A 21,786-nucleotide genomic window follows, 5' to 3' on the forward strand; every position below is an offset into this window, starting at 1 on the left:
TTGAAATAAAAAAAAAAAAAAAATGCTTTCATAGGGATCCATCATTAGGAAGAATTCAAATTTCTAAACTAATATAATTTTCTATCCAACTCTTTCTTAAATTTCAACTAGCCGGTTAAGCTAAACACTTTCTTCATTTCATTAAAAAAAAAGGAAAAATCTCTCTCTCTCTCTCTCTCTCTCTCTGGATGAGTTTCTAACTCACTGATAAAGAGCGGATCAAGTTCTCGTACGGAACTGAGCTGATCGACAGAGATGAAATCTATCAAAAAATTATCTTTGTGGTGGATTCTATCTGTGTGCATCAACCAATATGAGAATAGTTCTCGTATGAAAACCTGATTCATACTCTCAGTGACAGAATTATTAGATAATTGGGTTCTAAAGTAAGTCGAAGAAAGGCTGTTGTTTTGACCATTATATCCCCACCTTTTCAAAATATAATAATAGTAATAGTAGTAATTAGTAATAAGTGTGACCAAGTAGTCCCCTTGTTGCACAACAAACTGTCTCAATGTGTGTGTGCATGGATGCGCATGGGGTCCCTCCCCAGTGTGGATGGATGCATGTACATATTATGGGAATGGGTCATTTGAATGGCTCATTTGTTGTAACCAAATCTTGTACCATAGTGTAGGGTTGTCAAAGCTGGTCACACTGGAAGACCCGATCAAAATCAATCGGCTTAAATTTGAAATTGAACCCAAATATTTGCAATTAAACAGCAGCTGTTAGCTTGTTTATGGCCCGATTTGTAGATATATTAACTTGTTTATGGCCCGATTAGCTTGATTAACATGAGAATGATTATGGACCAAAATAACTGACCGACCGAATATAAATGTGTCTATGCTTGGCTTATAAGGCCTGATTAACTAAATGATGCAGTTCATTAATAGTAGAAAAGCAATTATGCTTGAACCAATTGGGACGAGAGGTTGACACCCCTACCATAGTCTACAAGTATTCCTTCCTTCCTCTTTTAGGGGAATGTTGAAATGTAGACAGAAAGTGTGTTATAAATTTAGGTACAAACATTTCTTTTTAGGATAGATAGTATTAAATTTTAGTGGTTGTTGTTGTTGTAGTATTACGAACAACAACAACAACAACAACAACAAAGCTTAATCTTATCCCAATTAAATGGGGTCGGCTATATAGATTTGCAAAAAAAAAAAAATCGACACTTTGGGACATCTCACTCACGAACAATTGCAACTTGTATCTTAGCCCTCCGGGCAGCTCTGTTAGATGCCATATTAGGGTGAAGACTTAACTTTTACATGTCTCTTCTAATTACCTCATCAATGGTCATTTTTGGCCTGTCTTTAACCATTTTAGCTCCATTCATCTGCATTTGGTCACTTTTTCGTACTGGGGCATCCAAGGGTCTCCTTTGGACATGCCAAAACCATCGTAATCGATAATCTCTGAGCTTATCCTGAATTGGTGCAACTCCTAAATCCGTTCTAACCTGATCATTTCTTATTCTATCTCTTCGGGTTTTTTCACACATACATGTCAACATCCTCATCTCAGCCACACTCAACTCATCTATGTTACGCTTCTTGACTGCTCAACATTCTACACCATACATCATAGCAGGTCTTATGATTGTTCTATAGAATTTTTCCTTAAGATTTAAATGAATACGTCAATCACATAATACTCCAGACGTCCCTCTCCATTTCCTCCATCCTACTTTAATTCTGTGAAAAATATCATCATCAATTTCACCTTCTTTATTTAACGTAGAGCCCAGATATCTGAAACAGTCACATTGTGAGATCTCTCTCCAATCAATTTTCACTTTTTCGTTATCAATCCTCAATCGATTGAAGTTACACTTCATATATTCCGTATTTGTTCTACTTATCTTAAGACCTCTCAATTCCAAAGTATATCTCCTTAGTTCCAATTTATTATTAATCTCTGGCATTGTTTCACCGACTAGTACAATATCATCTGCAAAGAGCATGTTCCATAGAACCTCTCCTTGAATATTTCTAATTAATTCATCCATGACCAATATAAATAGGTAAGGGCTCAATACGGATCCTTGATGTAACCCAATATTAATCAGGAATTCAACACATTGGCCTCCCACAGATCTGACACCAGTCACCACATCTCCATACATGTCTTTAAGTATATTTACATATTTACTTGATACTTCTTTCTTCTCTAAAATCTACCAGATTAGATCTTTGGGGACCCTGTCGTAGGCATTTTCTAGGTCAATGAGGACTATATGAAGATCTCTCTTGTAGGTTCTGACTTTTTTCATAAGCCTCATAATAAGGTAGATTGCTTCTGTAGTGGATCTCCCAGGCATGAAGCCGAATTGGTTTCCTGAGATATTAATTTCTCTCCTTAAGTGAGCTTCTTTTACCTTCTCTCATAGTTTCATAGTATGACTCATAAGTTTTATGCCACTATAGTTGTTGCAACTCTGGATATCGCGTTTATTTTTCTAAATTAGGACAATAATGTTTCTTCTCCACTCATCAGGCATCTTATTAGTGTTCATAATCTTATTGAACAACCTGGTTAACCAAACAACACCACATGGTCCCAAACTCTTCCACACTTCAATAGAGACCTCTTCCGGGCTTGGAGTCTTCTCTCCTTTCATCTTCCTTAGGGTTTCCTTAACCTCGGTCTCTCCTATCTAGCAAACATACCTGTGATTCCTATTGTGGAATAGGCTACTCGTACCACTCCAATTAGGGTTGTTTCCATTAAGCAAATTACAAAAATACTCATCCTATCTCCTCTTTATATCTTCATCATTCACAAGCATTCTACCATCCTCATTCTTAATACATTGAACCTGATCGAGATCCCTATTCTTCCTTTCTCGAATTTTAGCTATCTTATAGATAGCCTTTTCACCGTCCTTGGTATTTAAATTATTGTAGAAGTCATCATATTTTCTTGCTCGTGCTTTCCCCACAATCCTTCTTGCCTCATTCTTGGTGGTCTAATATCTCTCTTTATCTTCAACTTCCCAAGTCTTTTGCCAAATTTTAAAATTATCTTTCTTAGTCTTGATGGCAGCCTAGACCTTAACATCCCACTACCAAGTCTCTCTAAGGACCAATTAAGTACCCCTAGCCACCCCTAGGACCTCCTTAGCAAATTTCTTAATGTAACCTGTCATCTCATTTCACATCGTGTTGTTGTAGTATTAGTATTAGAAAAATCTTATTGTACTTGAAAAGAAGTTATAACTTTAATTTTTTTTGTCCTTTTGTATAAAACATATGAAAGAAATAATATAAATTTACTATCAAACTTTTTCTGAAAACCCCTTTTCACACTTGACTGAGAAAGCTTTTGAAAAAAAAAAAAAAAAAAAAATCAAAAGGTAGTTACAACTTCTTAGTTCACCACTTTGATTAAAACAAGAATATCCCGACCGTATTATTATTGTCATTATTATTATGATAAAACAATTACTTGGTATGCGCAAACAACATGATTTACATCATTGCTCCATGTGGAAGAATAATGTAGAATTTATAGTTGTCAGTTATTTAGCAAATGACATAAATTATCAAGTTATAATCTCTAATTGAATTATTCAATCTTCTATCTATGTCTATGCCTCCTCTTGGTAATCTATGCACCCACTTTGTAGTGCAAAAGATTTATATAATTTATTTTATCATGCATGTGGAAATCTTTGTATAAACAAAAACTCAGACATTGGAGTAAGGGATTTTAGGGTTTATTCATCCACCAAAATTTTCCTTATCTGACCATTTTAGGGTTTATTCATCCACCAAAAATTTCCTTATCTGACCTTTCACATGGTAAGAAATGAGCGCAGAAAGGGTTTTTAAACCAATTTTCAATTCCGGCTCTAAATTGACACCGACACCCTTAATTCGGGCTACAAAATATGGATGGGTGTCTCACCAAACAAGGGTCAATGCCACTGACCATTTGTTAAAGGTGAAAGTGAAACAAAGCCGGTGCCTTCTCTGACTGCTCAATAGCAGATTGACCCTACTATTCAACCAATTCCAATCCCCATTTAAATCCCATTCAAAAGTACCTTATTTATTTAAAAAAGAGAAAGAATCACGCCAGTCTAATGTAAGCAACATCCAGACACAAATGTATATGAAAAAACTATGCTGCCCTCTCCTCTATGCATTAAAGATTCTCTCGCACATATTGGCTTAAGGTTCATCAGATTGATAGGATTCTTTTTCCCTTATTTAATTTACTACCAATTACTCTTTAACATTTTTTTTTTTTATTTTGGTGTTGTGAAACTACCCCTTATCCACTAACCTTTGCCTCTCAATGTAAGGTACAAAGTTCATAAATATCTCCAAAATTGAATAAGGGGAGCAGGGTAATTGAATAAGAAGAGAAAATGTTTTTCAAGAAAAAGATTTAATTGTCGATGATGTGTAAATTGCATCTAAGCAAGTATAGGGAGAGGACTTGTGAGATTCTTCAGTGTAAGGTAGTGTAGGCTTTTCACACCCACTATGTCTTCACATAGGTACATATTATTGAGTAACGTTCTTACTTTCGCAATTAAAATACAAAACTTATAGCTGCAACTAAAAATCTAGGACATCAATTAAATGGCACATGGAGTCATTTCATGTGACCGTATGAGAGGGCATAGGGAATAGACCAATTAATGTTCTGACGTTTCATTTGTCATCGGGTCATGTTTTCTTGGTAGCATCATTGATTTGGATGGATGGAATTGGTGTAAAATTGAGATTGGACCAATTGAATTGACCGAACATATAAATGCACACTATAACAATTTGTTATTGATTTTAGTTAATGAAAAGTGGGGAGAGGTTCCCTGAAAGGCAGTGTGCTCCCAACATGGGAAGTCAAGAACAATGGAACCATAGGCAGAAGCAAGAGGTGTGCCCAACCCTCGCAATCGAGACCAAATGACACCTAATAACGGAAAAAAAATTAGACTCCAACCCTACTAAGAGCCAAAGAAATGAAATACCCTAGGGGTATGGTGTCAACACCCCTAGGTTTTGGTATTTTCTAAATTCCCTCTAAGATTCCATTTCTTGGCTACCACAGGGGCAACAGCTACTAAATTTCGTTCCTAGAACTAGGATAGAGAAATATCTCAAAATAACTATTTAAAATTCTTTAAAAAGATAAATTTAATTTTTTTTTTGGGTAAACAAATGGATTTAAAAATTAAGATGAGCAAACGTCTCTTTAATGTTCTCGAGGACGTAGATGCAATAGGCTGTGATCCCATTTTCGTTGCCTCTTTTGTGAATAAAATTTTGCCTTCCCTAAATAAGGATGAGGGTCCTTTTCCCTATTTTCATTTCAAGCATTGAAAATATCATATAAGAAGAAAAAATAATAAAAAATAAATAAATAAAAAAACCTCACAGTGGTAAAGCTGATGTCCAAGTTTCTTTTCACTCATGGTGAAGGAGGACTCTTCTACACATGGCTATTGTTACCATTGGATTGCCATGAAGAAAGATAATTTCGACTTCGTGGGTGGAAATGTAATGACTGTGCAAGAATCACAAGGTACATCACATCACCTGTGTTCTTATCTTTTTTTTTTTCAAAGAAGTCTATTATTGATTGTTGTTTGAATAATCCATGGAGTCACATTTACAAATTTGGAATAACCGTGGAGTAGAAAAATGCCACACTATCATAGGTAGATATGCCCATTCTTCCTATTCATAAGTGAAGGAAAACTCAGTCTTTTAAAAGATAACTATTTTAATATGGGAGTGGTTTCTTCGAGTAGAAGGTCCAACTTCGTATCTCTATAGTGGCAGGCCTAGTAGGGATCTCTTGATCATATAAAAGCATTCTTAAAATACTAATTTCTTCTTCTATTATTAACACTTTCAGAAAATTCCATAACGACTATGAATAATTTATAAATGATTCCATAAACACCACAAAACCTTTAATCTTCAAGCATTACATGTCCATCCACGAAATCTTATTTTTGAAATGCGTCTATCAAATCCATTTTACATGGTTTAATTTTTATTAACTTGAATGATTTCATAGGAGACTGTTGTTCATATGTTTTAACTTATAAGTGTTCACAACTAAGAATATGATTATGCATTATGTTTAAAGGTTGTCACATTGTATGTTTTTGGATTATGGTTTCAAAATATAATGAGCATTCATATTGTATGTATATCAACCTGAATGACTCCAACAGTTTTGCATGGATTATCATCAGTTGTTTGGCAATAAGACTATAATAGTTATTTTTATTCTTGCACCTGAGAGGTCTTTACCGTTGCAACTAGACCTTGCACATCGATGTACCAAAAGTTGATGCATGTCATGACTATATATTGTTTTGCTATATGTGAATGGAAACAATGCTCAACAAGGGATCCACTTCTCAATCAAGGAGAATATCTTGAGAATATATATATATATATATATATTATTATTTTTTTTTTTACAAAGATTGGACAATATTTTGAACGACTTGATGGTAGTTTTATATATAAATGGTTAACAAACACATTTACATTATATTATTATTTAATATTTATTTTAAAATTATAAATATTTTTTTGTCCAATTGCGGAAAAGATTATCTATCTTGGCTCTTTCGAAAGATTAGAGTTTTGTTGGTATCATTTTCTACACCCGTAAATCCATTTTACAATATTGTTAAAGTGAAGAGACTACATGTAATTATCATTATCGTCACTATCACCAATAAAATAACATTTAGGCTTGTCATCAAGGAACTTGTTTAAAAATACCATAATGAAAGAATTATAAGAGTTTGTCACTAGGTATTTACCAAATATTGCCGTTCAGTTCCTATAGAACCTATCATTAAAATACCCCTAAAAAGAGATATGGCTAAGTCGAGCAAAAATGGTTTTCCATGAAAAGAAATGAAAACTATTTGTCCAACACTAAATTTGTTAATGAGTGATTGTACGATTGAATATCGAGAAAGGATTTTCGAAAGAATTTTTTTTTTCATCCATGACAAAGAGAATCGAGGGTTATAAATCTCCCCCTATTATATTTGCTTTCTCGGGTCACATCCAACCATAATAAAAGACAATAAATCTTTTCCTCATGGTCAACAAGAAAATTGGTCCACATATTGAAAATATCACTATCGCACTTCATGTGGATCACCGTCCTCGTACTGAAATTGCATTCTAGACTATAGAGATTCAGATCCTCTCCAACGACCTCTCAACTATCAACTGACCAACTAGTCATCCTAACCCTCCACGTGACCCATCTTATCCGGATTACCTGATACCTTGAAACCCCTCCCCTCCCTCCCTCCCTCTTGCCTGCAAGATTCATACAACAAAAACCCTATTTGGGTTGAAAGAGATGACAAGGAGGTCTGGGAGGAGACCGGAGGCAACACCTCTTTGAGAAAGATAAAGGATACGGGAGGGAGAGGGTCAGCCAGGCGGGTTTGGGTTAGGTTTTCTGGTTATCGGGTAGAGTGGGTTTGGGTAGGGTTTTTTGTTAGTGACAATTCCAATTGTTGGATTGCTTGTTGCCGAGTGTCGCTACTTGGGATCTCATTGGTTGGTCAATGAGAGGATCCGGGTCCTACCTTTAAATAATGGTGTTGGTTTCCATAAGCATGTAATATGCCATGTGGCAGCCTGTAGGCGTCCAAATTTTGTAAATGTAGGTGATCTCCAACATCCCCTATAAACATTCAAGTTTTAATTGAGAAAAGTTTGCAAAGTTGAAGAATTGGGACTATTAATATAGTACATATACCATGGAGGTGTTGCATGGGATATAAATGAGATAATAAAATGATTAAATTTGAGTTTAAATATAATAAAATGATTAAATTTGAGTTTAAATTTAATTGTGTGGCAATCAAAACCATTACTCAAACATCGAATTGTGATATCGTCTATCCTTTTATGTGGCACAATTATATTAAATGGTCTAGGCATTACCACTAAACCTTTGCTTAATTTATTTCTAAATACTATTGAGGTGGCTCGAGGCCCCGAGTCGGAGGGGATTTAGATCCTCTCTACCTATAGGGATTTCTAGTGCGGCATTTGACGTTTGGGAGGATTCAAGCACACATCCCTAAGTCTTTCTAACCATCAGATGCATCAAGCATTGTGACGCCTAATGACCGGAGGAGATCTGAGTCCGACTTAAGGGGGTTTGTGGTTCAATAATCTTATAATAGTATGGGTTCATATTTATGATAGTTTCGACAGAAATCACGATTAAAAAAATAGGAATCGGTAATTGAATCAGTATTCACCGATTTCCATTCAGATCATATTGGAATCGATCAAAATCAGTCCCAAGGACTTTAGAATTCTGAAAACCCAACCATATAGGGGGATCTTAGCGTGAATATTTCGATTTAGAATGGCAGAAATCAAAATCGGTGGTCACCAATTCCAAGATGAATTGGCTGAATCCCGATTTGATTCACCGATTTTAGATCGATTCAATGACTGATATCAATATTGATATGGATACCGTACCGATTTCGATACCATCCCCTAAATCCATGGTCGCGCATCACTGTCAGAATCAGAGCTATAGTGTGTGGAAGTGGGGTTCATCGTCGATGGCTGCTGCTGCGATTCGACCCCTCTTTTCCATTTCCTTCAAAAGTAAAACCAAAATTCCAACACGTGATTGTGATGCCTCTCTCTCTCTCTCTCTTACTTATAATAGTCTTGTTACATTCAAGCCTTAAAGGCACTCACTCTTGTCAACCTGTTCTCTTCCCTCCTCCCTCTGCCTTTTCTTCTTTTGAGTAACTGCTCCTTCCTTTTCCAAGGACAGTGAAGAGTCCAGATGGGTTTTACTTTCATGGGTTCTCTTCAGAATCAACTATGGCTCTTAATCTTAATCTCAATCTCCCTTCTTGTCCTTAATTCAATCGCTGCTTCCTCCGATCTTGACACCTCATACTTTGAAGACACAGGTCGTTATTTCTGTTCCAAAGATTCAAACCAGAAGAATCAAAGCTCTTCTAGGCTTTCATTGTTATCTTCCAAGACAATAACAGAGTCAGATTCTCAAGTTTGGACTAAAGATTGCTCAGAAAAAGTGTTGGAACTCGCGAAACAGCCGGAGAATGTGGAGTGGTTAAAAGGGTTAAGGAGAAGGATCCATGAAAACCCAGAACTGGCTTTTGAGGAGTTCGAGACTAGTAGGTTGATTCGGGTCGAGTTGGATCGTTTGCGAATAGGGTATCGCTTCCCTTTGGCTGAGACTGGCATCAGGGCTTCTATTGGTACTGGTGGCCCTCCTTTCGTAGCCATTAGAGCTGACATGGATGCTCTTCCCATCCAGGTTTGGTTAAGGTTTCTCTTTTCTTCTTTTTTGGGATTTGGGGTTTTCGTTTTTGCTTTTAATTTTATTGGAAAGGGTAGTTGATTTTATAGTTATGTTAGTTAATAACGATCATATGGTCTACAGAGACTTTGCTTGGTTGCTTCTGATGAGGAAATTTTGTTGCAGGAAGCTGTGGAATGGGAACACAAGAGCAAAGTTCCTGGGAAAATGCATGCTTGTGGGCATGATGCTCATGTGGCCATGCTTATTGGTGCTGCTAAGATTTTGAAGAGCCGAGAGCATCATCTGAAGGTTCTGTACAAGACAGATTCCCTGTATTAGACCTAAAACATGGTTGTTTGTTTGTGGGTTTTCTATATAGGAATCTAGATTTGAGAATCATGCACACTCTGGAGTCTAGAGTGGCTGAGCATTGATTTTAATGAATTTTTAAGCTATTGATTGTGATTTGACGATTTTTTTATTTTTTTATTTCTTTAACATTTTGGGTCAATTTGGGTAGTCTAAATTGCATAAACTAATGAAAGTGAAGAATATGCTTTTCTCTTTTGAAAAAAAAAAAAAAAAAAAAATAGAACTTTAATCTTCTTTTGTATATCTTTTGGTCTACTTTTACTTTTTTCTTGTAGTGAAGTAACAGTTAGGATCTTACCCAAAAAAAAAAAAAAAAAAAGAAGTTATAGTCTAAGAACAATGGCAAACGTTAGAATTTATTAATTCAGAACGCTCAAAAAACCCAAACTTAATTAGGATATAAGGCTGACCCTACACCACTAAGTAGAAGAGGTTCCCTCTCAAAACTAAATAACTGGTGATGATCTTAAGATCTGGACAAAAGGATGACCCAAATGAATAGTATATCTAGTCAAAACCCACCATTGTAATTGCATTAATTTACATATGAATCCATGGTACTTTTACTTCCTATAGGTTTAGCCTCAAAGCAGTTACTTTCTACAAGGGAAAACATAATGTGCCAAATATGTTGTTCACCTCTCAAGGGTGATTTGTTAGCTTTGTAATTGTCTTTTCAGTGTGGCTGTAAGGCTTTTGTCTCTGTTACTGATGTAAAATTTGCCTTTGTCCATTGCTTCTACCCTTTTGGTGGCAGGGTTTTCCATTTTTGTGGTCTACACTTGTTGGCCATTGACATGCTTCTTATCTGGTTTCCCTGAACTGTCTTCAGTTATAGTATATGGTCCTTAATTCAAAATAAGCAGAGCAGAATAAGCACACCCATGGGACCCCCCCCCCCCCATCCCCAAGGGAGAAGGAAAGGAGGTGGTGGGTGTAGGATGTACTCAATGACTGGAAGAAAATGAGTGAATCATGAATAGTTTCCTTTTGTGAGCTTTTTCATCTATGTTGTGTAATGTCCCTTTCTCTAGGAGAATAAAATTGTTGAATAACATGGTATACCCTTTATAGAGCAGTCCCACAAAGCAATGATAGAGTGACCTAATGGCAAAAGCTGTCTCCACCTTCCACTGATGTGAAGTGCTTCATGGTTACATGAAAATTATATTTAGTTGCTGAGGAGTTTGGAATTGGTTCTTCTTTATCTGCTTTATGTTTTGACATGTCCTATTCTGATTGAATTATCTTGTGGTGGATTATGATGAGCTTAAAAACTGTACAAAAAAAGAGTTTAGCATCCATCTTTCAGTATAGAAAACGATCAGATCTGTTACTGTTGAAAAGTAAATAATTTGCTAATTTTCTAGCTAATGCCTCCTTCCTGATTCCAAACACATTTGTGTTCCTTTTATAAAGGGAACAGTAATACTGCTCTTTCAGCCAGCTGAGGAAGCTGGGAATGGCGCGAAGCGGATGATGGCAGATGGGGCTTTGGAGAATGTGGAGGCCATATTTGCTGTTCATGTATCACATGAAAATCCCACAGCAACCATTGGATCAAGGCCTGGTCCCTTGCTTGCTGGCTGTGGCTTCTTCAGAGCTGTAATAAGTGGAAAAGGAGGCCGTGCCACGAGTCCACACCAGTCTGTTGATCCTCTTTTGGCTGGCTCAGCTTCAGTAATCAGCCTACAGAATATTGTTTCTCGTGAAGCAAATCCACTTGATTCCCAGGTTTGCTCTCTTTATACTTCACTGAATGAAATCTCCTCTTGTAGCCCTGGAATAAATGCAAATATTTAAATATGCTTCTTTTGAATGAAGTCTGGAGCTTTGCATCCTGAAATAGTCCCATCCTTTTTGTGCTGTAGGCTTTAAATTTGTAAATTCCCTAGCATCACTTTACTTAATCAGCGATTCACAGAACAAAACAACCATTAATTTTGACTCCATTTAGGGCACTACTTCACCATTGATCTTTATAACAGAAAATTATCTTAGTAATATTCATATCTTTAAGGTGAAAACCAGGAAAGAAATAATACTGTAGCAACTAAATATTTTCAGATGATCATCCTTAATGGGTGTTACTGAAACTGGGAAACAGTGCAACCATGGATCTGATTTAGGATTTGATTCAAGAGGATTCCTGCAAACATGTTGGTCAGTTAGAAATATAGAGGTAAGAGATGAAAAGAAAAAAATTGGGAAAGTTCAGATTATGCAGTATGTAACCCTGAAAGAGAGAGGATTGGGAAAGCACTTAGATCCTGCAGATTCAAATGCAGTAGAAATTGTCGTAAAATAAATAATTTAAAGTAATTAATAAAAGAATACTACCATGATCTGTCCACCTTTAAGCCTATAGTTGTTTCTGATACATGGTTACTTCATTACTTGCACTCCAAATGAACTGATTACCATGCAATTAAAATTTACTTGTTTTTATCTAGTGCCATTAAATCTTGATAAGGAGTTTTTAACTTTCATAAATTACTTATAACCATAACAAGGACACATTTAATATATATCCTAACCTACAATCATCTACTACTAACAATCTAACATACACCAGTAAGTACAGTAAACGGCGAAGGTATTATTTTTATGAGTATAGTCTCTATTCTGTGTTGGGATATTCCTTTGATCAGTTGATGATTCTGTGTGGCACATCATGATCTTATGAACATAATTGATTTTGTGTTTTAATAATAATTGCCCATATTTTTAACCGTCTATGAAGCTATAAGGCCTTTCTAATTACATCATTGTCTTTCTCTATTTCAGGTAGTGTCAGTGGCTTCATTTAATGGAGGGGATAATCTTGACCAGATCCCTGAATCGGTTATCCTCACTGGCACCTTTAGGGCTTTCTCCAACTCAAGCTTCTATAGACTCCTAGAAAGAATTGAGGAGGTATATCAAAGTTCCAATGCTCTACAATGCAGGGATTTAAATCTTGGGAATCAGTTTTTTTTTCCTTGATTTGTTACCGATACCCAGTCCTAGATCGGCCAGATACTTGTGTTGGTCTCGGCTAATACCAATACAATCCAGCCAATACTTAGAACCCTGCTACAATGTAGTACCAGGTCTTTTAAATCCTTCAGTTGTGTATTTATTCTTGTATGAGCTCTCACCAAAGCTCTGTTCTAACAGGTGATTGTAGAACAGGCTAGTGTCTACAGATGTTCTGCCACTGTTGACTTCTTTGACAAAGAGAACCTGATATACCCTCCCACAGTGAATGATGAGCGTATGTATGAACATGTAAGGAAGGTAGCAAATGATTTGGTTGGTTCCAAGAATTTCAGGGTAGTAGAACCAATGATGGGTGCAGAGGATTTCTCCTTTTACTCACAGGTAGTCCCAGCAGCTTTCTTTTACATTGGTGTGAGAAATGAAGCATTGGGATCAACACACTCTGGCCATTCTCCTTATTTCATGATCGATGAGGATGTTCTTCCCATTGGTGCTGCAGCTCATGCTGCAATTGCTGAAAGGTACCTAAATGAGCATGGATGGGACTCTGTATAGACTTAAGAATATAGAGGGCAACTCTACCCTGTAAATGGGATCTTAGTGCTTTTTTTTTCTTGTGATAACGATCCCCTACTCTGATGTTATTGTATGTAATTGTATATTGAAGTTAATGAAATTCTGGTTCTGTCCACACAGCTAGATAATATTGAAAGGAAAACATAACAGAATTGGAAGACCTGTAACTCTGGTCCCAGTAGTATGAAACCTTTCTCTTATAGGTCCGTTTCTTGAGTTCAATTCAGACTTCCCTGTCCAGATACCAGTTGATGGTTGTTGAGCAGCAAGGGTTTGGATTAAACCATTGCCAAATGAGCATGTCAATTCTGGTTCTGGCCTGTCGTCAGATACCAATTTACGCATAAATGCATGTCACCTCTCCTCTCTCATCGCAGGGGGAAGAGATGGCTAGTTTAATTCTCCCAACTTGCATTCAATACTTACGGCGATGGAGACAACAGATGAAAGATATTCGACTTTCCTATAAATTAAACTCAGTTTCTACATTGGTAATCCGGATAACTGTTACCTATTCTATCCTTAATTAACAAAAAGGAAAGAAAGACTTGAAAACTAAAGGTGGGCAAGGAAGTGACGCTCATGTCTGCAGCCTTGTAATTTTAGGGCAGCCAAAACCTGCAAAAGAAAGAAGCCCAAAAACAGCCAATCCACCATATTTCAGGAAGATAATAATATAATCACATAATAATATACAAATCTATTACATAAATAAGAATAGCACAAGGTTAGAGTTGAACCTTTTACCTTTTATCACTCATCACAGCTCGTCTTTTGCTGAGCCCTGCTCATCTTTTGGGGAGTCCTGCTCGGCTTTGGCTGATTGCTGCTCATCTTCTACAGATTCCTGCTCACCAGTTTTATACCGGTTCTTCTGAATGAACTCAATGATATCCTCCTTTGTTCTATCACCATCGTACTGCAACAGGTCGCCACTAGCTGTTTTGAAGTACAACGTTGGGTAACCCTTGACATCAAAAGTCTCAGTTGGGATGTCATTTGCGGTTGCATCCTACAGAAAGGATAACAAGACATGAGATACACTAGGGTTAAGTAAGAAAATCTCCAGCATACAATGCTCTGTATAATGGATGGAGGGTAAATGCCGGAGAAAATGTAATAATTAGAGAGAAACAATGACGAAACAAAATACTTGCGATGCTAAAACCAACAAATACATTCCAAGGATTACACTTTTCGAATAAATATACTTCTTTAGAAAGAAGAGAGAATGAATAAGAGCTTAGCTCCACCCAAACCATGAGAAAGAAATGAATAATAAAAACAGCTACAACTCAAAAACAGATTGAAACCCCAATGATCAGTGTAGGGTGAACAGTTTGCACTTTGTTTCACAAGGACATCTGCAAGGACATTTGCAGATCTTGCGCTCCATTGAAATGGGAAATTCACTGGAGGCAGAGGCAAGATGGCACATGCATCTCAGATAAACCATCTCCAAGGCTAGTGATAAAGCAGAGGCAAGATGGAATATGCATCTAAAGATAAACCATCTCCAAGGCCAAGGATAAGCTCTGACCAACTGCCAAGTCCCACCAAAAAAAATAAAAAAAGACCCTTTGCCTAAGACAACGAGAATCTACCGAAGAAAATATTATCTAGACAAAACCAGACACACAGGCTACTGAGTATCCATAATGTCTCCTATTTGATAAATTTGAGGATAGAAATGTCATTTGCCACAGTTAATAGAAATATACATTAAAATAAATTCAATTCTTTAATAGAATATCTTAAGCTTCAAGAAATTTAAAGGAATACAAATATTTCAGAATTAAATATCCAACCCAACTCATTGAAATTGGTACTTATCTTTCTAATCAAATGCTGTGAATATATATAGCAGATATGTTTTGATCTACTACATCTAGGATGTTCCTTTCCATTATTCCATTTTGTTTTTTTGTTTTTTTTTTTCTTCTTCCAAATTCCCCCAATCATAATTTAAAATGTTACAAATATAATAGCTCAAAGTTATATATAAGATACTAGAGATACTAAGAAAATTAGCCTCCAGTCCCTAGTATTTAATAGTAAGCATGACCAACTGTCATCAAGAAGATTTATTATACAGACTGCATACTTTACATCCAATATACAGCTATAATAACCAATGAATGTCTTGCCCTCAAGGCAAACATTAGTTAATGTGTGATATGAACATGACTAACGGTTATTCTATCATCCATATTTGGCCCCAACATCATAGACCCAAACAATACCTTGGGTGGGTTAATAGTCCACATACTTACGTTTCCAGCATAATAACGTGCCATCCATCCAAGAACATGGATGGCAAGAAAAATTCATCTATCTTGCAGGGCAATGCCAATAGAAGATCTATAAAAAAAAAATCTTACTATCTTTGCAATGATGACATCAGCATCACCCTGTAAAGAGAGAGCAACTTCATCCAAGATAGGAGCTAGCTTCTTGCAATGTCCACACCAAGGTGCATAAAACTCCAGCATAACTGTGGAACACATGTCAAATGATTAAACACCCTTCAAAATAAATGCGTCATGGGACAGAAAATGGAGAATGACTTTTGAGCATTGACTGACACTAATTTATTTATGGGTGGGCACCTAGTTCTGCCACATGGCAGGCCTGATGGTGCAGAAAGGTGAAACCCTAAGGTCCCTTGCTCACATGCAATTTTCAGCTCAAATTGAGTTGGCCACATAAAAAACTCATTAAAAAATCCAGGTCTGTAAAGATGGTACATGTGGCTATGGAGGGATGCATGGACGTACATGGGAGGGTATACCGTTACCTGGAAGGATAAATGATTGAATCGTGGCTCAAATCTGTGACCAGATTAAATCAATTCCACGTAGCACAACTAAGCATGCCACAAAAAAAAGTGTATCCCCCCCCCCCAACCCTAACCCTAGGTAATCACTGTATGTTGGTTTGCCAAGGTTCAAATAAAACCAACCAAGTAACAACTTCTAAAGCAAATGACATAACCTTTTCGATCTATTTGAGACTACGTACAACCAAAGCTTTGTTCTGGAATGAAAACATTATGTTCTAATTGTTTTGTACTTTACATGTATAATGTGCAATTTCAAGTTGGGAATGGCTTAGTTGAGTAATTGAGTTGACCAGAACCCAGAAAGGAATGCCTAACTAGGCACATTTGGGCTCCATTTTTATGCCATATGGCAACTCAGATGGTTCTCAAACTTTCTGAACATCTTGCCCACATCATCTTCCACTCAACTCATATGGGCCTAAGGCATATATCACTGTATGCTTACAGGTGACAATACTAGGGGAACAGGTTCAAGATTAGGTTGGCCACATCATCAAAGTACAAAAGTCAAAACAGGATCCATAAACGGAGCCCCATTTGCTCAGCTGCCAGCTAGAATGCCACGTCACCCCTCCACTGGTTTTGACAGTGGAAGATAAAAATTCACATGGTAGGCCAAAAGGATGGAGATGTATCACAAATTATCATGTAAACAATCAAAGTAGTCCTTATCCATTGAAAGTCATGCCCCACATGTGGCATGCAAAGAGCTACTTTACACACATGTAGAAATATCTTCATAGAGGTGCCTGTCCAAACACACATTCTGCCTTCAATGTATATTACAATAAGGATTATTTCACTCACTTGGCTACTGCCATTTCACTATGCACATACAGATAGCACCCACTGCTTGATCCGGTAATGATTTGAGTAAATATGGTTCTTTACACTGGTTTTAATCTCTTTTCTCTGAGGCTCAGGATATATTTCTTTAAGATTTCCTTCTCTTTTTTTTTTTTTTGGGGAATGAGGGGGTAATTATTTGCTTCAAATCATGTATCCCTTAAAGCATTTATTCTACAATGACAATTCAATGGGGATAAATTCATTATGATGCAGAGATGATGGGAAGTACACACCATTCTTTCCGGAGTTGAAAACAACATCCTGGAGGTTGTCAGCAACCACTACCTTCACGGGTTCATTGTTAACTTCAGGAATAGGTTCAGACTTCACAAATGGCTTTAACTTGCCATCCTGCATACACATACAAATGTCAAGAAAGTGATGAATCAAATCAAAAAAATAACTGTAATATCATGGTCATGAATTTTCACAACAACTGAAATTAAACTATGAAAAAAAAAAGAAAATAAAAGAGGAGAGTAAAAAAGATTTAATTTCAGTAAGCTATGTTCGGATCTTAGGAATGGAAAATCCCATCAGTTTAGGATGCACTATTAGTAATTGAGGGCAGCTTCTACCATTGGATGCCAGACTGGATTCTCACTGCTACTATAAATTCCCATGCTTCAGAATCCACAATTTTTGGTGAGGGTATGAATTCTTACTGGCCATGGGAGTTGGCTCCATGAGATAAAACAGAGAAAATTCCTAATACCAATTTAGCACCACTAATACAAAATAAACTACGTCTCTTCTCTTTTTTTATTCATCCATAAAAAAATAGAAAAAAAATGTTACGTCTTCTCCAACACAAATGCTAATGAGAAACTTGATTCCCCTCACTCCCTCAGCATTCAGTAAGTGAATATAAGCCCGTTACTATAAATATCAGAACTATGTAAATAAAGAATCATATTACCATGTACTCCTTCAACCACGGTGCAACATGATCAGGTTCCAGATTTGGTTTGAGATACTTCTTGCCATCATTGCTCTGTATGATGAGGAGAGGCACCTGATCCTCTTGAAGACCAAAATACTGTCCATCCAATCCAATAGGGGAAATTATGTCAAAAATGATTGAGTGAAAAGACGCAGCAACTAAGAACACACCAACAAAAGATAATAGTTACCTGGAATGCACCTTGACTGGCCTCAAGGTCTCCCAACAAAAAGTCTAGTCCCTTGCCTTTGTACTGCTGAGCAACACTATGGTATTTTGACTTGAAATCATCAACTAGATCACTACTGAAGTTCAAAAATAGCATTGCCTGCACATTCCAAAATCGCGATGAAGAAGGTTATCCAAGGGACGGATGTTTAGTAGATATATCAATTAGCTAACACTGTCAAATCATACATGTGATCTATCCAGGTGATCCTATCAAAACCCTGATACAGTAATTAACAGCATCACTTAAGCATTTAGATGATCAGATAACTCCAGCAAAGTCCTTGACATAATAGTTAAGAAACAAAGTACTTGAGTATCCCTAAACCAACCCAAAAAAAACCCTTTTGGAATACCTCCAGGACTCGATAAGCTTAAGGCAACCCAGGTAAAACCCATTGTATGACGCTTGAGTGCAGACTGGACCTAGGCATAACTTCAGGCAAGACATTTGAGCCCTCCCAACATGCCACTAGACAAGGTTGAATCAGGCCAGCCCATATTCCACATGCTCTAAATATAAAATATATGCCTAGGTAAGTAATATAATTACAATCTACGACAGCATGGTCTACTTGGACTACAACCAGATCTATATCAATGAACCAAATCCTTGAAACAGAAAGTACAAAAGTAACTTCTAAGAAGATGATTGTCACTTATAGATTGTGCATTCTGGTACAAAGCAAACCTCACTATCAAATTCTCAAAACAAATTGATAATTTCAGTTATAAAATATACCAATTTCTGGTTGAATCAAGCCCATCTAATAATTATTGGCCTCCACACACAGCATCAAACAGAAGCTGAAATGCTAGCTTAGTAAACCAGATTTCATGCTAGCTTAGGCAGGGGTTGGACCTCTGCCTTTGCAGCACATCCTTGTATTAGATATTGGCCATGATGCTTGGATGGGGTATTTTGTAATTTTTTTTACAAGTGGAAGAATTAATTTGTTATTTGACATGAATACATTTAGGAGAATAATTATCAATGACATAGAAACTAGATTTTACAACTCAGAAATTTACCTTGGCATTAGGACTGTTGAAGAATTTTATGACGAATGGGTTATTGTTGGGATCCTTGTTGAAAATAGTCACAACAGGCAAACTAGCTTCCTCAACAAATTGCTCCAGAGCATCAACATGAAAATTCTGCGTGTGCAAGATGTACATTATGTAATGCTTTGCACCCATGCCAAAAGAAAGAAGAGGGGAAAAAAGCAAACAAAAAACAAGAACATTTGTGGCTCTTAGGAATATATTCCCATACCTGAGAATCAACGACGAGTTCATCAAACGGCTTGAACAACCTAACGGTGGGACCATTCACTGTTGATTCCCCTCTTGGAAGGTGTTTTGCATCCAATGTATGACCAAAATCATAGTCAGATCGCAATTTCTCCACCACGTGCGTAAAGTTCTCAAATTCCTCTCCAGAAAATTCAGGAAACACCCCAACCTACAAGAATGAGATACGACATTACTACCACTTCACAAAATTACTTAGAAAAAAAATGCAATAAAAATAAAAGATATACCACTTACAATAAAAATCTTTTTGTCATCAATAAAGTTTCCAGCATCTTCTACGGATTTTATCTCAGCTGATGCAGGACCAGCTTGTTTTTTCAAATATGTCACGATGCCATCAGCATCTCGAGGCCCTTTGAAGTCTTGTACATTCTTTCCTCCATTTCTCAGAATCTTAATGGTCGGATAACCCCTAATCTCAAATTCATTGGCAAGTCCTTTGTTTGCTTCCTCATTGGCATCCACTTTTGCAAGAACTACGGGAGGGTCATGGCTACTCAAAATTGATGCAGCTTTCTCATACTACAAGTCAAATAGCATATTATGAGTAGAAACTACCCCTTGAGGAAGCTGATAATATGCATGATTATCTAAACTTAAAAGTAAATAAACAATGAAAGCCAAATCCTGATTTGAAGATCTCAGATGAGAAATATTATACCTCAGGAGCAAGATTCTTACAATGACCACACCTGTCACAGAAGATGAATGAAATAAATCAAAATGCCACAAGACAATCACATTAACATTTGTGCTCTATTTTATATTTGAATTGCAGATTTCATCTTTTACCACATTTAAATTTAAACAGTCAAAATATGACACCCGCAGAACTTCTTTCTATTATTATATCTTTCAAATAGAAGAGAATCTCAGCCATCAAAAGTACGAACTGTGGAACATATTGAGTAACAAATATCCTATTAAAATAAATCTCCATAAAATTGCATAAATAACAAAAAGAAAATCTCAAAATTTTACATTAATCTCCCTATGACACCACATTTTCCTCGAAACAGAGCAATTGGCATCTATAGTGAGAAATGGATACCAAATTACACATCACTAATGCCAAAAAGATGCCTTTTAGCATGCTATAACCATAAGAACTATTTCAGATACGCTGACCTCACAGATGAAATCAGGAAATCACATACCTCGGCTGTGCAGTTTGCTCTATCAGGTCCCACAAAAAGATAATAAATTAATAATATTATACGATCCAAAATTTCAAATTATCGACATCAACTCTGGAACAAAAAAAGGGTAGTCCAACAAAATCAACCTGTAACTAGCTGAATGGCAGATACATCGATCACCCAAGAACCACAATGAAATATAACAGAGAAATTATAAGCTTGAGTTCCCGACCAAAAGATATATCACCCCAAATGACCTAAAACCACAACAAAACATGATCCAGATGCATATAGCCTACCTTCCATTATTAATCCATATCTTCCCCTTGATAGGAAAATTGAAATCAATTTTTCCCAGTCCACTTCCGATTATCTAGAATTCGAGCTTTAGAAACTGAACAAATGCAGGCAAAACCAAAAGAAACCAGAAACTCCGAAAACCTCGATCCAACCATTGGCTAAAACAATATTATTACATCCGGGGGAAAAAAAAATCTTTGTAAAACAAAATCTTCATAATAAATCATTCATTCATCACCGAAGACAGAAAAATGTCCACAAATTTCTAGAATTTCCAGAAGGAACAATCTTAGATCACGATAATGAAACTAAAATCCGAATCGCAACGGAAAAAAAAAAACTAGATCTGATCATCTGAATGTGCACAAACTCAATTCTGCATACAGAGAGGAGGAATATAGAAATTGATGGTAGTACCATGGAGCGTAGAACTCAACGACGATGAATTTTTGTTTTCCAACAGTTTCAGAGAAGTTGGTGTGATCGAGAGTGAGAACAAACTCCCCAGACTTGCCTTCTTCTCCTTCCGCAGCAGAAACTAATCTATAAGATGAAGCGAACAAACACAAAACGATGATGCAAAACCAAAACGGAACCCTAGACGCCATGGCCAGAGCTCCAACCTCACAATCACTCTCTCTCTAAGATATCTTTCCGTGCAGAGAGATCGAGTCAAGCGTAGTCTGTCCGTTTTCCTCATCTAATAGACAGAAGACACAGAGAGAGAGAGAGAGAGAGAGGGGGGAGAGACACGTCAGGAGAATGAGTGTACACGGTACACGTGTACTATATTCTAAATCGACGGTTACTAGTTTATATGATAATTTATTTTACATTTTACTGTGTGTAATCTTCCTACGGCATTACCATATTTTTGAATATCAGATGGCTAAGATTACTAGATGGTTGAGATT

General features: G+C 36.6%; 2 protein-coding genes across 3 annotated transcripts; one reads left to right on the top strand and one right to left on the bottom strand.

The window, feature by feature from the left end:
* Nucleotides 1-8,725: 8,725 nt before the first annotated feature.
* Nucleotides 8,726-13,369, top strand: LOC122082717 (IAA-amino acid hydrolase ILR1-like 6). The gene is made up of 5 exons (XM_042650451.1): nucleotides 8,726-9,339; nucleotides 9,508-9,633; nucleotides 11,116-11,430; nucleotides 12,484-12,612; nucleotides 12,856-13,369. Exons 1-5 carry the CDS (start codon nucleotides 8,839-8,841, stop codon nucleotides 13,231-13,233), a joined length of 1,449 nt encoding a protein of 482 aa, XP_042506385.1. The 5' UTR covers nucleotides 8,726-8,838; the 3' UTR covers nucleotides 13,234-13,369.
* Nucleotides 13,370-13,696: 327 nt separating this feature from the next.
* On the bottom strand, nucleotides 13,697-21,554 carry LOC122082716 (protein disulfide-isomerase-like). 2 transcript variants are annotated; one of them, XM_042650449.1, is made up of 11 exons: nucleotides 21,290-21,554; nucleotides 20,095-20,125; nucleotides 19,668-19,955; nucleotides 19,393-19,581; nucleotides 19,149-19,274; nucleotides 18,079-18,216; nucleotides 17,865-17,984; nucleotides 17,179-17,296; nucleotides 15,636-15,748; nucleotides 14,002-14,266; nucleotides 13,697-13,872 (listed from the first exon to the last, which is right to left on the bottom strand). In XM_042650449.1, the coding sequence occupies exons 1-10, from the start codon at nucleotides 21,478-21,480 to the stop codon at nucleotides 14,015-14,017; spliced, it is 1,566 nt and encodes a 521-aa protein (XP_042506383.1). In that variant the 5' UTR covers nucleotides 21,481-21,554; the 3' UTR covers nucleotides 13,697-13,872; nucleotides 14,002-14,014. The 2 variants fall into 2 exon arrangements, with proteins under 2 accessions (XP_042506383.1, XP_042506384.1); XM_042650450.1 differs by having other exon boundaries at nucleotides 13,995-14,266.
* Nucleotides 21,555-21,786: the final 232 nt, after the last annotated feature.

The sequence above is a fragment of the Macadamia integrifolia genome, chromosome 6 (assembly GCF_013358625.1).
Source record: "Macadamia integrifolia cultivar HAES 741 chromosome 6, SCU_Mint_v3, whole genome shotgun sequence".
NCBI classification, from domain to species: Eukaryota; Viridiplantae; Streptophyta; class Magnoliopsida; order Proteales; family Proteaceae; genus Macadamia; species Macadamia integrifolia.